The sequence below is a fragment of the Lynx canadensis genome, chromosome D4 (genome assembly GCF_007474595.2).
Source record: "Lynx canadensis isolate LIC74 chromosome D4, mLynCan4.pri.v2, whole genome shotgun sequence".
NCBI lineage: Eukaryota > Metazoa > Chordata > Mammalia > Carnivora > Felidae > Lynx > Lynx canadensis.
In genome coordinates, this window is record NC_044315.2 from 58,099,355 (window position 1) to 58,117,311 (window position 17,957).

General features: G+C 37.9%; 1 protein-coding gene across 1 annotated transcript in view; it reads left to right on the forward strand.

Annotated features, from left to right (window-relative positions):
- Positions 1-17,957, forward strand: part of MELK (maternal embryonic leucine zipper kinase) — a 91,634-nt gene that overhangs the window by 49,076 nt on the left and 24,601 nt on the right. Inside the window, exons 11-12 of the mRNA XM_030293795.2 lie at positions 9,276-9,362; positions 16,538-16,669. Of these exons, the coding sequence (XP_030149655.1) occupies positions 9,276-9,362; positions 16,538-16,669 (219 nt within the window). The remainder of the gene's footprint in view (positions 1-9,275; positions 9,363-16,537; positions 16,670-17,957) is intronic.

Below are 17,957 nucleotides of genomic sequence, written 5' to 3' on the forward strand. Positions count from 1 at the left end.
ACTTTTCCTCTAAGAACCATCATATTTTGGTATACATAAGTGCTTTATGCACAGTTCCCATTTTGTCACACAGAATGTAAAAAATACATGTACTCAGTGTCCAAGATTTAATAAAATTAGTACTTTTTACTGCTTCATCAATGATATTCTTTTTTTTTTTTTTGAATGTTTATTCATTTTGAGAGAGAGAACGTGCATAAGCTGAGGAAGGGCTGAGAGACAGAATCCCAAGCAGGCTCTGAGCTGTCAGCACAGAGCCCAACGTGGGGCTTGATCCCACGAAACGTGAGATCATGACGAGCCAAAACCAATAGTCGGATGCTTAACTGACTGAGCCATTCAGGCGTCCTGCATTAATGATCCTCTTAATTGAAACTGACTTAAAAAAATTTTTTTTGAACTGTAAGTGCATGACAAAGAATATAGTATTTTAGTATAGTTTGGTGCCACTGCATTGATTTGTACTAAGGCACAGCAGTGTTACTCATCATTGCTTTTGCACCATCACTGCAAATGTTAACATTGTGAAAAATGAAAAACAGTATTATTATAAAAAATAGTTTTGACCTTGGAGATCCTCAAGCGGTCTGTGGACTACACCCTGAGAACTAGTCTAATATATATATGAAATATATATGTGAGTTATTTAAATAATTATTATATTAATATTTAAGTCTTTTTTAACCAATAGCAACTTGAACTTGGCAAAAATGTGACTATTGGGAAAGGATATGTGCTTTGATATTAACTATTAGTATGTAAAATAAAATCTCAAAATTTAGTGACTTAAAATAATTATAACCTCTAATTTTGTGGATCAGCAATTTGGGTTGGCTTAACCGGGCAGTTCTTGTGCCCGTCTTACTTGGGGTCACCCATGTGTCTGTAGTCACCTGTGACTTAATTGTGGCTGTATGGTCCAAGCCTTACTCAGAAGATCAGCTGTTTGTGCTGGCTGTTTGTGGGGCTGCATTGTGTGCAGCAGGCTAGTTGGGGCTTCTTGAAATGGTGGCTGGATTCCAAAAGAGACAAGAAAGTGGGAAAGCTCTAATACTTTTCAAGCATTTTCCAAGTCTCTGCTTGCATCATGTTTGCTTATATCCCAGTCACCAAAGTGAGCCACCTGGCAAAGCTTGGAGCCACTATGAAAGGTGTGCCATTCTAAGTCCAAACAATTCTTATCCCCTATGTATAGATAAGGAAATCAAGAAATGAAAAATAATGACTTAAAAAATAAATTTGAAAGAGTGGCATCGCTTTACATCTTTGCAGATTAAGTCTGACTTAATAGAAGACACTTGGATTTGTATCTGCTTTTGCATTCAGTCTGTTTTGCATTCTGTTGTTTTGATTGAAGCATGTGAAGAAAATGTAGCCTCACATAGGTATGTGGTTAGAAAAGTATTTTAATACTTTAAAGGAGAAGTATTTTAATGGCCTTTTCAGATAATTTGGCATGTTCTCTGATAATCAGCTAAAACTTAGGCAGCGTAGTAGGGTATGTGCATGGGTCAACAGAATAGCTTGGATGTTTCTCAGACATGTCACAGTATGGACTTGGTACAGCTGTGAGGTATTTGCTTTCTGGAGTAATCACCTTAATACATGCAGATACTCTTCCCAGTGGCTACCTGGTCTTGGAAAAATAAATGAAGCTTGTTTTTAGCTTCTTCTTACTAGTTTGCCCACTGTTAGAAATCCCTTCTGATTCTCCTATGAGAATCAGAACCTAACATTTTTCAGCTCCTAACATTGTCAGCTCCTAACATTTTTCTTCTCCATGTTCCCTTCAGTCCTCCAGGACATCTTTAGTATTTATTGAGCAAATGCAGTTAGAGAGGCAACTTAATTCTTTTTTTTTTTTTTTTAAGTTTTTATTCACATTCCAGTTTGTTAACATACAGTGTAATATTAGTTTCAGGTGTACAACATAGTGATTCAGCACTTCCATATAGCACCCAGTGCTCATCAAACAAGGGTACTTCTTAATCCCCATCACTTATTTAACCCATCCCCCCACCCACCTCCCTTCTGGTATCCATTAGTTTGTTCTCTGTAGTTAAGAGTCTGTTTCTTGGTTTGCCTCTCTCTCTCTCTCTCTTTCTCTCTTTCTCTCTTTCTCTCTCTCTCTCTTTTTTTTCCCTTTGCTCATTTGTTTCTTAGATTCCACATATGAATGAAATCATGTGGTATTTGTCTTTCTGTGACTGACTTACTATGTTGTTGCAAATGGCAAGATTTCATTCTTTTTTTATGGCTGAGTAATATTCCATTGTATATATATATATATATATGTATGTATGTATATGTATATATGTATATGTGTGTGCGTGTATATTTACGCATGTGTGTGTGTATATATATATGTATATATATGTGTGTATATATATATACGTATATATGTATACATATATATACACACACGCACATACCATATCTTCAATTGATGAATTGATGGACACTTGGGATCTTTCTGTAATTTGGCTATATGCTGCTATAAACATTGGGATGCATGTATCCCTTTGAATTAGTATTTTTGTATTCTTTGGGTAAATACCTAGTAGTGTGATTGCCAGATCATAGGGTAGTTCTATTTTTAACTTTTTGAGGAACCTCCACATTTTCCATAGTGGCTGCACCAGTTTGCATTGCCACCAACAGTGTACAAGTGTTCGCCTTTCTCCACATCCTTGACAACACCTGTTGTTTCTTGTGTTACTGATTTTAGCCATTCTGAAAGGTGTGAGGTGATAGCTCATTGTAGTTTTGATTTGCATTTCCCTGATGATGTGGAGAGTTGAGCATCTTTTCACATGTCTGTTGGCTCTCTGTGTGTCTTCCTTATAAAAATTTCTATTCATTTTCTGCCCATTTTTTAATTAGATCATTCATTTTTTGGGGTTTTGAGTTTGGTAAGTTCTTTATATAATTTGGAAACTAACCTTTTATCAGAATATGTCATTTGTAAATATCTTCTCCCATTCCCTAGGTTGCCTTTTAGTTCTATTGATTGTTTCTTTTGCTGTGCAGAAGCTTTTTTATTTTGATGTAGTTCCAATAGTTTATTTTTGATTTTGTTTCCCTTGCCTCAGGAGATATATCTAGAAAGAAGTTGCTACTGCTGATGTCAAAGAAGTTACTGCCTGTGTTCTCTTTTAGGATTCTTATGGTTTTAGGTTTCATATTTAGGTCTTTAATCCATTTTGAATTTATTTTTGTGTATGGTGTAAGAAAATGGTCCAGTTTTATCCTTTTGCATGTCGCTGTCCAGTTTTCTCAATAGCATTTGTTGAAGAGACATTCTTTTTCCCATTGGATATTCTTTACTGCTTTGTTAAAGATATAATTGTGGATTCATTTCTGGGTTTTCTCTTCTGTTCTATTGATCTATGTATCTGTTTTTGTGCCAGTACAATACTGTTTTGATTACTATAGGTTTGTAATATAACTTGAAGTCTGAAATTGTGATGTCTCCAGCTTTGTCTTTCCTTTTCAAAGTTGCTTTGGCTAGTTGGGGTCTTTTGTGGTTCCATACATATTTTGGGATTGGTTCTAGCTCTGTGAAAAATACTTTGGTAGTTTGATAGGGATTGCATTAAATGTGTAGATTGCTTTGGGTAATATAGACATTTTAACAATGTTTGTTTGTCCAGTCAGTGAGCATGGAATGTCTTTCCATTTCCTTGTGTCATCTTCTTCAATGTCTTTCATCAGTATTTTATAGTTTTCAGAGTACAAGTCTTTTACCTCTTTGGTTAGGTTTATTCTTAGGTATCTTATGCGTTTTTGGTGCACTTGTAAATGGGATTGAGTCCTTAATTTTTTTTCCTGCTGCTTCATTATTGGTGTATGGAAATGGAGCAGGTTTCTGTACGTTTTTATCTTGTGACTTTCGTGAATTCGTGTATCAATTCTAGCAGTTTTTTGGTGGAGTCTTTTGGGTTTTCTATATACAGTATCATGTCATTTGCAAATAGTAAAAATTTGACTTCTTCCTTGCCAATTTGGATGCCTTTTCATTTCTTGTTGTCTGATTGCTGTGGCTAGAACTTCTAGTATCATGTTGAATAAAAGTGATGAGAGTGAACATCCTTGTCTTTTTCCTGACATTAGAGGAAAAGCTCTCATTTTTCCCCATTGAGGATGATATTAGCTGTGGGTTTTTCATATATGGCCTTTTATTATGTTGAGATATATTCCCCCTAAACCTACTTTGTTGAGGGTTTTTATCATGAATGGATGTTGTACTTTGTCAAATGCTTTTTTCTGTGTCTACTGGTCGTATGGTTCTTATCCTTTCTCTTATTGATGTGCTGTGTCACGTTGATTGATTTGTGAATATTGAACCAGCCTTGTAACCGACTAATAAATCCCATTTGATCGTGGTAAATGATTTTTTTAATGTATTGTTGAATTCCGTTTGCTAGTATTTTATTGAGAATTTTTGCATCTATGTTCATCAGGGATATTGGCCTGCAGTTCTCTTTTTCAGTGGAGTCTTTATCTGGTTTTGGTATCAGGGTAATGCTGGCCTCATAGAATGAATTTGGAAGTTTTCCTTTTTTATGTTTTGGAATAGTTTGAGTAGTATAGGTATTAACTCTTTAAATGTTTAGTAGAATTCTCCTGTGAAGCCATCTGGTCCAGCTCTTTTGTTTGTTGGGAGTTTTTGATTACTGATTGACTTTCTTTGCTGGTTATTGGTCTGTTCAAGTTTTCTATTTCTTCCTGTTCCAGTTTTGGTAGTTTATATGTTTCTGGGAATTTATCCGTTTTTTTCTAAGCTGTCCAATTTGTTGGCATGTAGTTTTTCATAATATTCTCTTTTAATTGTTTGTATTTTTATGGTGTTATTTCTCCTCTCTCATTTGTGATTTTATTTATTTGAGTCTTTTTTTGATCAGTCTGGCTAGAGGTTTATCACTTTTATTAATATTTTTCAAAGCACCAGCTCCTGGTTTCATTGATCTGTTCTATTTTTTTTTTTAGTTTTTAGATCATTTATTTCTGCTCTAAAATGTATTATGTCCTTCCTTCTGCTGGCTTTAGTCTTCATTTGTTAATCTTTTTCTACCTCCTTTGGGTGTAAGGTTAGGTTGTTGAGCAGCAACTTCATTCTAACAACTATCAACACTGAGAGCCTAAGAAAAGCAGAGCGTGCAGGTGTGAGAACGGTGCAGTAGCAGGGCGGGGAAACTGGGATGTGCCCCTTGTGAGGTGGAGGGAGTGGGTGGTGCAAATGCCTGTGTTCAACCATTGGGGGTCATTGTTTCTCCATGTGTGGGAGGGCTTTGCATGTCTTCTCAGCCATAATCCTAATAGAAGATCCACTATACTTGCAGTAGAACAGATGCCTAAATGAAGAAGGTCTCTGATTTCACCAACACAAAAATTATTTTAAATTTGGGTGCAGTATAAAGTAAAATATATAGTTTTGAGTGTTCAAAGAATTTGTAAATTTTCTTATATCTTAGTATAGTAATTGTTTTTTACTGAATACTTACTATAATCATATAGTGTGCTATTATAGTAAGAACTCTCTGTGTATTATACCACAATGTAATACAGAGCCCTTAGGGTATTACCTATAAGAGTCAGGTGATATTCTGTGGCTTTGTGTTTTTAACTCTTTTAACTCATTTAATCCATATACCAACCCTCTGAAGTAGATAGTATTGTTGTCCCCATTTTGCAAATGAAGCAACTGAGACACAGAATCATAAGGTAACTTCCCCAAGATCAAACAATTAGTAAGTGTAGAACCAGGATTTGAACCTAGACATAAGGCCTCCAGAATGAAATGGATCTGGTAGGTCAAATAATTCAAATTTAGGGCCTGCATCCTGCATAGCTGTGGCCTTTGTGATGAGGACCAGGCCATGCATCTGGTTTCTGTTGAAATAGCTATTGGAGCAGCGTCATGGAGAGGTGGCACTGTGGTGTGACAGAACAAACTCTGGGCTAGGAATGAAAAATGCCAGTCTTAGGTACATCACAGGAATTTTTCTGAGTATTTTCTCACCTCTAATGTGGGTATTCTAACATCAGTCTCTTGTGTATATTTGGGTTATATTTTCCCCTTTATAGAGTGTCTTTACATGTCGTGTCATTCATCTGTCTCGCCTGCCTTATAGTATTGCTTCAGGGATCAAATGAGTTATATACAGAAGAGCTATAAGGGTTTATTGTTGCTTTTCAAAGTATTTGCTTTTTCTCCCTCATTATTATGTTTTGTCAAGAGTGAATTATAAAAAATAATTCAGATTTACTTGGATATTTAATGTATAGGTGCTATTCTATAACTCTATGCATGATCTCCTTCTGTCATTTTCACACATAACTCTAGTACCCAAGTGTTGTATCAAATAGAAGTTATATTCAGTTCCATTTTCTGCCCTACTGAACAGGAAATGTAGTAGGCACGGATAATCCAAAATAATTGGCTAGCTTTTGGTATTCATTTTTGTACTTAATTTAACTTGAGTCCGTGTGGCTGAGAATTTAGAGTACGGATCTTCCTTGACTTAAAGGGTTATACCCCAATAAACCTGTCATAAGTTGAAAATATCTTAAGTTGAAGATGCATTTAATACACCTAACCTGCTGAACAGCATAGCTTAGCCTGACCTACCTTAAACATGCTCAGAACACTTACATTAGCCTACAGTTGGGCAAAATCATATAACACAAAGCCTATAATAAAGTGTTAATATCTCTCGTAATTTGTTGATTATTGTACTGAAAGTGAAAAACAGAATGATTATATGGGTACACAATGGTCGTAAGTGTATTGGCTCTTTACTCATGTGGTCGCGTGGCTGACTGGGAGCTACAGCTTGTTGCTGCCCACAGAGAGGATCATACCGTATATTGTTAGCCTGGGCAAACATCAAAATTCAAAATTTGAAGTATGGTTTCTACTGAATGTGTATCACTTTTGCACCATTGTAAAGTTGAAAGTCATAAGTTGAACCATTGTAAGCCTGGGACCATCTAAAAGTATTGAGCCTCTTTGGAAAACCCAGCTGGAGACAAGCCATATCTATATATTTAATGTTTATTTATATTCGAGAGAGAGAGATAGAGACAGACAGACAGAGTGTGAGCTGGGGAGGGGCAGGGAGAGTAGGAGACACAGAATTTGAAGCAGGCTCCAGGCTCCACAGAGCCCGATGTGGGGCTCAAACTCTCGAACCATGAGATTGTGACCTGAGCTGAAGTCAGATGGTTAACTGACTGAGCCACCCAGGTGCCCCTAGAGAAGCCATAGTTTTAAGACTTGATGTCTTGTCTACCACACTCTTCATTAGTTCCAGTTCAAGAGTCCAGTAAAGAAGCTAGCACCTTCTTCCTACCCTTCCCTCCTTTCCCACACACACCTGTGGTAAAGGCACAAAGTAGGAGGGTATGGGAGAGAGAGAAAGATTGTTTGTTTGTTTGTTTTTAGGATAGTAACTTACAATTATGGAGGGAACCCCAGAAATCTTTTCCTTCTCATTTGAGCAGTGGTGGCATCAAGATGTGTCAGAGAAGATTTGTTTTTAGGATAGTAACTTACAATTATGGAGGGAACCCCAGAAATCTTTTCCTTCTCATTTGAGCAGTGGTGGCATCAAGGTGTCAGAGAAGATGCCCAACTGGTGGTAAAGTGTCTGGGCTTCTGAGGTTGGGACCTTCCTGAAGGGGGAATCTATAGTAGGGGAAACTGCTAAGGTCAAAGCAATACAGTGAAAACTTACCTTAGCATTTTGGACTTTTATAGAGCCATTAGTGTAAGCCTCTGTGTCTCCACATTCTCTGTAGCCCATGAGGTTGTGCTTATACAACGTTGTTTCTAGTGTTCTTCTATTTTCATGATGGCAGCATGACTTTCTCTTGAGTCCGTTATTACAAGTGTGGGGTCCGGAACAAGGGAAGGTTCATGATATTGCTCTGCTTTGCGCTGGGCAAACCTCTCTTGGCATACTATGTTTGGTTCTCAGCACTTCACACTGAGGGTCAGTGACAACCTAGTGTGTGTGATCTAAAGAAAGGGCCAAGATGGTAAGGGACGTTAATCATTGGAATGGTGGTTAAAGGAAGTGGAAAAGAGAAAACTTGAAGAGGAAATGTTGTTATAATAGGAATATTCAAATTTCTGAAAAGCTCTTACACCAAAGAGGAAGTAAAATTATGATTGTTAGTAAAATTAGTTAACCACTTTTTGAGAGTCTACTCTGTTTAGATATTGTACTAGGCATTCCACGTATGTTGTATGTATTGCAAGACAAAGTTCCATTTCTATTTTATAGATGATGGAACTGATGCTCCGAGAGGTATAGTAACCTGCTGAAGGCCACACAGTTATTTAATGATTTCACAATTCAAACCAAGGTTTTTCTGATTCCAACGCCTGTTAGCTGTAAGAGTGTATGGACTCACAGCAAATACAGATCATAGGGAGACAGACCTTAGGGGACAGGTGCGAGAAGCTAGCCATCCCTGTTCCCTGGAGAGGAGGGCTAGGGCAGAAAGTGAGAGATCACTTATTGGGACTGTTGTGAAGAGAATTCGTACATGGAGAAGATGACTTTAAAATTACATTCCTTTGAATCTCTTCCACTGTGATCTCCTGAACTCCTGTTCCAGGTCCAGTCTAAGCCCATTTGGCCTTTTGGTTCTCAGTGATTCTCATTTGGTTCTCAGAACCTACTTCTGTCCCCTCGTGCATGGGTCAGCATACTTGGATAATTTCTATCCTGAAGCAAAATAAAGCTTGTACAGAGGCTGTTTTTTTAAAATCATGCTTTGCTAGTACCTTCAGCATAATGGTGATTGTGTGTCACCTGTGGCACCATCACAAGGGCTTCTTGGATTGTTGTGGAACCCAAACACAGCTGTAGGTGCACTGTACTGCAAGTTTGAGCCACTCTGACCAGTCTGTTGTGTAGCCGCTGATTTTAGTGCCTAGATGCTCTTTGCTGAAGATGCCATGCTGGCCTTACCATGTAGGGAAGGAGCATGTAGGGCCTTGGCTAGATAACAGTTTTAGCAATCGATCACATGGTGATGGAATGTGAAAGGCTGGGAAAGAACTCGTCTTCTTGAACTGCTTATTGTCATCTGTTGATATCTTAAAAAATTCTGGAGAATGTTTATTGTTACTGAAGAATTTGACGAACTCCTATTTTTTTACATATTGGCATTGATTTTACAAGGCAGTTTTGCTAGTTTAAAAAGTTTAAAAACAAATATATTTATAATTTTTTGTTAATAAAATTTGTATTTTTTTGTAGCTTATTCACCTTGATGAAGATTGTGTAACAGAACTAGCTGTACATCACAGAAATAACAGGCAAACAATGGAGGATTTAATTTCATTGGTAAGAAATATGACATGAATTTGAGAATAATATCTTTTTTTTAATTGTTCTTTATTGATAAAAGAAATATCCTGATAAAGTACATGGAAAATAGTATAGCATTTTTCAGATCTATGATTTTATCATGGATGTAACTATTCCACTCAATTCTTTTCTCATGTCTGCTGGAGATCCTCTTTAAAAATGACATTGATTTGGGTTTGACTCTTGATTTTGGCTCAGATCATGATCTCATGGTTCATAGGATCGAGCCCTACATCAGGCTCTGTGTTGAGCATGCAGCCTGCTTGGGATTCCCTCCTTCCCTCCCTCCCTCTTTCCTTCCCTCTTTCCCTCTCTCCGTCCTTCCCTCTCTCCCCCTTCCTCCCTCCCTCTACCCCCCCATGCATGTGCACTCTCTCTCAAATAAAGTTTAAAATAAAAAAATATGACATTGATTAAAGAGAATTACAGTGGGAAAAAAAATAAAGAAATAGAAAAAACTAGTCCACAGAGAATTGACAGAGTTCTGATTTTACTACTTGAAATTCTATACTTGGAACTATGATTCTGCTGTAGGAATAGGTAAACACAAAACAGCTTTCTTCTTACCCGAAAGCAACTCAATAGCACCACATCACCCCTAAGCTTGTGAAGCAAATACCATGAAATCATTATCAAGTTATTTCAGAAGCTTAATCTCTAGATCATACATGTGTTTTTTTTCCTAGAGATGGAGGCACTCATAGTTGACTCCGAGTATAATTGCACCTGATAGGCAGGGATTGAGCCCAACTTTGCTCCTGGTTCAGTACTGTCTTTCATTGTCTCTGATTTGTGTTTTGTTTTGTTTTTTCTCTTTCCTAATTTGCAAGGTAAAGACTTAAGCAAAAATTTTTTTTCTAAACAAAGCTTTGCTAAGCCACAATTCTTTTCAATGAGGAGGAGATATAAAAAATTTCTTTCGGATGACATAATAAGCAAAGGTTCCAGAATGTGTATACAAAACAGAATGATAATGTGTTTTGCATGGAAAATGCCTTTGAAGGAATGACAAGGATTGGGAATTGCTGCAAGGCCCTTCCTTAGTCTTTTATAATGAGAACTTGAAGTTTCCATTTAAGCAACTTAAAAATAAAAGTATGACTTTTTCTTTAGGATGATCTTTCATAGAGACTTTCAGGTACCTAAGATTTCTTTTAAATTTTTCATTTTAGAAGATTTTAAATGCCTGCAAAAGTAGAACAGTTTATCAATGATCTTCCACGTACTACTCATCATCCAGGTTCAACAGCTAATGACATTTTGCCAGTTTTATCTATATCCCAGTCCCCTCTCCCATTTACCTTTTCTAACTAGGATATTTCAGAGCTCGGCCCAGACATCCTGTCATTTTATTGAGAAAAGATTTGGTGTGTGATCACAGACTTTTATTTATTTATTTTTAAACGTTTATTTCTTTTTGAGAGAGAGAAGAGAGAGAGCCGAGCAGGGGACGGGGATAGAGAGAGAGACACACACACAGAATCCGAAGCAGGCTGTAGGCTCTGAGCTGTCAGCACAGAGCCCGATGCGGGGCTCGAACCCCCAAACTGTGAGATCGTGACCTGAGCCAAAATCAAGAGTCAGATGCTTAACTGACTGAGCCATCCAGGTGCCCCATATCACAGACTTTTAAAATCTGAATCCTGAAAGTAATATACTTAGAATTTCAAGAACTATTGAAAAATTATCTTTAAAATAGTATCCTTTATGTGATCTTTACATAATTTTCAAACTTAAAAGTGAAATGGGAATAGGAATTATTTTCTTTCCTTCTGATATAGGAAAAGTAGATAATGAAGCACGATATTGTTTTCTGGTGTTACATCTCTAAAGCTCTCAGTGATTTTGAAAGCTAGGCACGAACAACATCAAGAATGCTGTGAAAAAAAGGAATAGTTTTCTTCCTTTGGACTCTTCTCTCATTCTTAAATGTCTGCTTATACTTACTTTCCAGTCCTAGGGATGAGTAGAATATAGGCTATTCATTCTAAATGTGAGATTCTCAACCTTGTGTGGATCCTCTGGGAATCTAAACTAATCCTGATGCCTAGGACCCATCCCCGGAGATTATGGTTTAATTGGTTTGGTGTGTGGCCTAAACATCAGAATTTTTAAAAGCTTTCCCAGTGATTGCAGTATGCAGCCAGGAGTTGAGAAGTACTACTCTAAATTCTTGCTATTCAAAGTATGCTTTGACCAGCAGCATTAGCGTCACTTGGTGCTTATTAGAAATGCAAACTCTCAGAGCCTACTTCAGACTTATTGAATCAGAATCTGTATCTTAATAAAATCCCTAAGTGATACATATGTACATTAAAAGTTGAGAAGCATTGGTCTCAGTCAGTGGTTTTCAACTGGGAGTGATTTTGCCCCTCGGGACATTTTTGGTTGTCACAACTGGGGTGTGTGTACATGATATTGGAATCTAGTGGTTAGAGGCCAGGATGCTGCTAAATATCCCACAATGCACAGAACAGACCCTCACAAGAAAGAATTATCCAGGTCAAACATCAGTAGTGTTGGTTGGAGAAATCTTGGTTTAGGTAGTCTCAGGGAATTCACATTGGTCCTAAGAACTTTCCAGTTTAAGGAGCCTCAGGAACAGCAGGTTTGAGATCAGGTGTGTCTGTTATACTTGTTTTTGGCACCTCAGGAGCTTTGCCTTTACTTTGGGGTCTGGTTAGACAGGACAGACAGAGATCAGGTTAGTGTGATCCATCCTGGGATGGTGCTGCTGATCTTTGTGCAGAGAGAGAAACACTATTATTGTCAAACATTGGCCTTCTAGAAGTCCCGCTTTTATATACATGAGCACTCTTAATCTGCTTTTTATATGCAGCAGTTAGAGTTTCACTGTGTCATGATTTCGGGCTATCCCGCTGTAGCCTGCCCGAGAGCTTCCAGTAGTGGTGCCAGAGCTTCCTTCCTCCTGATTGCTTTCCTTACTGCTCCCCTCTTCTTCCAGCTGTGAGTGGCTGTGATTTGTCGGGGCAGCCAGTCATCTGGTATGGGAACTTCATTGAGGGTCACAAGTGCATATGAGAACCAATTCAGACCAAGACAGATCCCTTCCCCCATCCCTGTAGTGCAAATCTCCCTGTATTCTGGTGGCAGAAGTTTAAAGGCCTCAAGGACCAACGTCAAGGGAATGATAGTGAGCCACTCCTCAGTTTCTCAAAACACTCTGTACCAGTAACTTGCTTGCCCTCAGCCCAGGTGCCTGGGCAGTTCTTTAACATTTAGCCTGTGTGAGCAACAGCTGGGGATTTTTAAATGTTTTTTCTTTTTTTAAAAATGTTTTTAGTTGTTGTTGTTTTTAGAATTGCAACCTTCTTCATAATAGGTAAACCTGTTGGAGCTGCCTAAAAGATAATGGAGACATTGGTTGTGTTAGACTTGTGGATTGACATCACCTGAAAATGTAACTAATGTGCCGACTCATCTGTTATTGAACACAGAACTCCCCTGTGCATCTGATTGTGACGAGTTGTATGCAGTGGCTATGGCCAAAAAAAGTTATAAAAAGGATGCTTTTTTTTTGCTTAGGGGTAAAGAGGGGTTAGAGTATGGTTGATGGTTGTAAAACTCTGAGGCAGCTTTAGAAAACTCCATCGAAAACTGTCCAGGTATTGTTTACAGTGCCTGGATTGTGCCAGACCGTTGTTGGTACGCAAATGGCAACTTGTTTCTGAGCCATTCTGTAATCAGTTTATGGCATCTCTTTCAAAGAGGTAGGGCTATCATACATGAGACCATAGATGTGGCAGGTGGGGAAAAAAAAATCTTGAATGTAGTTTTTGGAAAGTGGAGAGTGGTTATAACTACATAGTTTTTACCCAGTTCCCAAGTACCTTCTCCATGAAACCTTTTCTGACCTTCCCCTGATCCTGTCTGGATTAAAGGCAACATTCTGTGATAATTTATCACAGTATTTTATACCTCTTCTACTCGATTGGTAGGTCCGTTATAGATTTCAAAGCATACATGATGACTGTGGCCATCTAAAATATTAACTGATAAAATTTAATAAAAACAGGGTTTTTATTTAGACCTTTTTGGTAGTAGACCTCTTTGGATCATGTGCCTTTTGAGGAGATACATGCATTAAATATTATTCAATGTTGGGGCACCTGGGTGGCTCAGTCAGTTAAGCGTCCGACTTCGGCTCGGGTCATGATCTCACAATTCGTGGGTTCGAGCCCCGCACTGGGCTCTGTGCTCACAGCTCAGAACCTGGAGCCTGTTTTAGATTGTGTGTCTCCCTCTCTCTCTCTCTACCTCTACCCTGCTCATGCTCTGTCTCTCTCTGTCTCAAAAATAAACATTAAAAAAATATTATTCAGTGTTATTAAAATTTAACGCTCTTATAGGGTAGAGTCTCCTAGTCTTATGAGTGCATTATTTAGAAACTTTCAGTTATACATAATGGATTGAACAGATATGTTTACATCCAACACTTGCTAAAACCTCACTAAAATAATAATAAAGGGGTAAAAAGGTAAAACATTTCGCAAGGTGATTGGAATAAAAGAGGAGACAAAAAGTAATGTGAGTAAAATTTTGGGAGTTATAAAATAGGTAAGTGGCAGCTGACATAGCATTTTAGAGAAAGCTGAAAGCTAAGTGCCTGCATTGGGAAAAGAAAATAAACAAATTGATTAGGACCTTAGGCTCCAGAAAGCTTAGGAATCAGAGGTACTCAGAACCTCTGAAGTTAGGGAAGTAAGTAGGGTAGAACAGGAAGATTGGTTGAAAGTCTGTATGAGAAACAATTGGACCCCTAAATCCCTTTCTTTACCTTGAGCTGCATGATAGCCACGTCTTCCTCACCCCAGCGGAAGATAGGAGATATTGACCAAGAGGCACTATTGTACCACACGCAACTTGTCCATTTTGAAATGGACGCATGGGCACATGCAGTCCTCATATTTAACAGTGAACCACTACCTCTAACCCCTTTCCCTCTTCAACTCTGAGAATGCTGGAACCAAGAATTTATCCTGTTTGCAGTGGGGGTGGGGAAAATATTGGAAGACTCATTTCTAGGGAAAAGCCAAGGGGGAGGACCTACTATACCTAATGGTTGGGAGTTTAGATTCCTGTCTGTTCATTATAGAGGGAAGCCCCCAAGCTGATGAGCAGCCTCAAACTACACACAGACCCTTTAATTAGCTGTGCTTTATAATTCCTCCCCTTTAAATAGAGACAGGCAGCCAAAGATTACTAGACATTTGAGGAAAGCCTCTAACATGAAAGTCAGAGATCAAAACAAGTGGTGGGGACCAGGGGTGGGGGAAGAGAAAGAAAAGTAAAGATATTCAGAAATAGAAGATAATGCAGGGAGTGGAAGAAAATGGCTAAGAAATGATAATTAATATTCTCAGAGATAAGAGAAGCTATTTCTTTTTCAAAATAAGAATAAGATGACTAAAAAGGAACATTTCAAGAGATAGCTCTTGAAAGTTTAAGATATGACGACAGAAATGAAAAGCTTAGTAGAAATGATTGAAAATGAAATTAAAGGAAAATCTTTCAAAAGTAGAACTTAAAGACAAAGAGATGCATAAATAGAAGAGAATGGGTAAGAAAGGTCCAACATACAAATAATAGAAGTTGCAGGAAGACAAAACAGAAGGAAGAAGGGAAGAAAGCATCAAAGAAATAATACAAGAAGAAATATTCCAGAACTGAAGGTTTCTAAGGTAGTAGAACTGAGTTTTTAAGAATGAAGGGGCTTAGCCAGGGTTTGGAAATGTGGATGAAAATAGATCTCCACAAAGTGGAATTTCAGAAAACTGGGGGAAAAGGGAATATCCAAAAAATATCTGGAGCCAAAAACAATCCCCAAAAGATCGTAAACAAAGGCTTGGAATCGGAAAGACTTTGGATTTTTCGGTAGTTATATAAGAAGTGAGAAGACCATGGAATAGTGTTTTCAAAACTGAAAATTATTATCATCCTAAAATTGTATATTCAGCCAAACCAGAATCAAGTGTGAGGATGAAATGCAGTCAGTCACCAGGCATGCAAGATCGCAAAAAATTTACCTCCCATCCATCTACCTTCAGGAAGTTACTGGAGAATATATTGCACCCAAACAAGTGACCAAGAAAGAGGAGTCCTTAGGATCTAGGAAACTGGGGACACATTGTAGAATAGAGGTGAAGGGAATCCCTAGACTGACAGTTAAGTTGCAGGTTGAGAAAGAAGCCAGTCCAGACTGGAGCATGGAATGCACACATCAGGTGGAATGTCTCCAAAATGGCAGCGGAGTGGGGGCCAGATCAGCTGGTGTATGTGGACATGTTGAGGGGAGGTGAAGAGTGCTGGAGAGTGTGCAGATGAATTAGTAAGACGAACAACTGCCTCTTTTTTATTTAACGTCAGGAAAAACCAAGATATTAAAGAAGGAAATGCGAAGAGAGTACCCTGCATGGTTTAGGTGCAATTCCATATTGGTTGTTAAGATATTAGAATACTTATACACTCACTGGTAAAGAACTGCTACGAGTGCCCTCCCCGTAGCCCATTACCTCCCTTAGGTCCCGTGGGCACCTCCCTCCAGTCTCCCCTGGAACCCAGTGATTAAAAGGTTAATAATTGTCATGGCACAGGTCCCCCAGGACCCTACTCACTCTCAGCCTCTGTTCTAATTGCTTAGAGTCAGGGTACCAATTAAATATTTTGAACATTACCCTTACTTAGTTGTGAATACTATTTACATAATCATAGTAGTATAAATATTGATTTAACTAAAAATTGTCATAAAATTATAGTGGGAGGATACAGGGAGGAAGAATGTATGGGGCAGGAAGGAAAGTTCTTATTTTCCATACTAGGAAATTCATAGATAATATCTGAAGCTGAAGAAAAATTTTAAAGCCATTTAAATTTAAATTATAAGCAACATAGAAACATAGACAAAATAGCTTAAAGTATTTAAAAGTGGTTCCCTCTGGGGAGTGGAAAGTGTGTGTGTGTGTGTGTGTGTGTGTGTGTGTGTGTGTGTGTCTGTGTGTATGAGAGAGTGAAGGAGACACGGTACAAGGGACGGTTATTTTTTCTGAATGGAAAAAAGTTAATGTAAAATAAAACATTATTTCAAAAAACAACTTTAGTCTTGTAAACAACTTTGATTTTCTTTTTTCCAGTGGCAGTATGATCACCTCACGGCTACCTATCTTCTGCTGCTAGCCAAGAAGGCTCGGGGAAAACCAGTTCGTTTAAGGCTTCCTTCTTTTTCCTGTGGACAAGCCAGTGATACCCCGTTCACAAACACCAAGGTAAATGTTAGAACCTTTTGTGTGAACACCGACTGCTCTGGCCTCACGCCTGCTCCATTCATGAGTGGGTCCACCACTGGTGTCAAGGAGCCAGAGGCAAGACATTTTATGATTTAAATATTTTTGGTGAGGAAAATGGGACATTCAGAACTTGAACTCTGAAAATTTCAAAGTTAACATGGCATGGAAATAATCCTCTCTTCCCCTTTGTTTTTCACGAAAATAATTTTTGATTGTTGTAGAAGAATTTTAAGTCACAGATAAGCTAAAGGAAAATAGAACTTATGCATAAACCTACTCCCTGTAGATAATATAGTTTTATTTGACTGTGACTTTCCATTCTTCTTTGGTGTGTTTATTTATATAATTTATTTAAAAAAAATTTTATTTTAAATGTTTAGTTTTGAGAGGCAAAGTGTGAGCGGGGGAGGGGCAGAGAGAGAGGGAGACACAGAATCTGAAGCAGGCTCCAGGCTCTGACCTATCAGCACAGAGTCTGACACGGGGCTTGAACTCATGAACCACAACACCATGGCCTGAGCCGAAGTTGGACGCTTAACTGACTGAGCCACCCAGGTGCCCCTATTTATATAATTTATGTATATAATTAATACAAGTGCTTTTAAAGGACACTTGTATTATTGGGTTGGGGATAAAAATTTTTAAAAATTATTGGGAGTAAGATTTCTGAAAATAGGATGTATTGTCTTTTATATGACATGAAATACTTTAATGAATATTTTGATACTCATTTATGTTGATGGTTTAGGTTTTTGTTTTGAGCAATAGTTATAGCTCATATAACTCAAATACCTTGTATGAATTTGTTGTGACCATATTTTTTCTACTTTTGTCCTTTTTGTCTCATTTTTCTTTGTCATGAGTGTTTAGAATGATGGAGAAGCTTTACATTTTTGGAAGCACCATGTCATTCCTAAGAACTCCCATTAGTCTCTATCTTCTGAGTTTTTGTTACCTCCCATGGTTTAAAATACTGCCTTCCAAATCCTTTGCTGGATGGGTGTGGGAACTTTGGAATATAATCAGTCTGATTAATTTAGGTTGCAATTTGAATTATTCTAGCACTAGGAAATTGTACTTTTATTATTCTCAGAGAGAGAGGTAGTTAGCTCTCTTTATTTAATCCAGTATAGCCCAAATGACTATGTGTGAAGTGATTTTATTTCTCTGCCTCTCAAAATTATGTCAAAAGAAAAGCTACCTTTTTCATGATCTTGTGTTGAATCTCCCTCTGACCTCCCTGAATTCCTTTAATGTTTCATTTAGA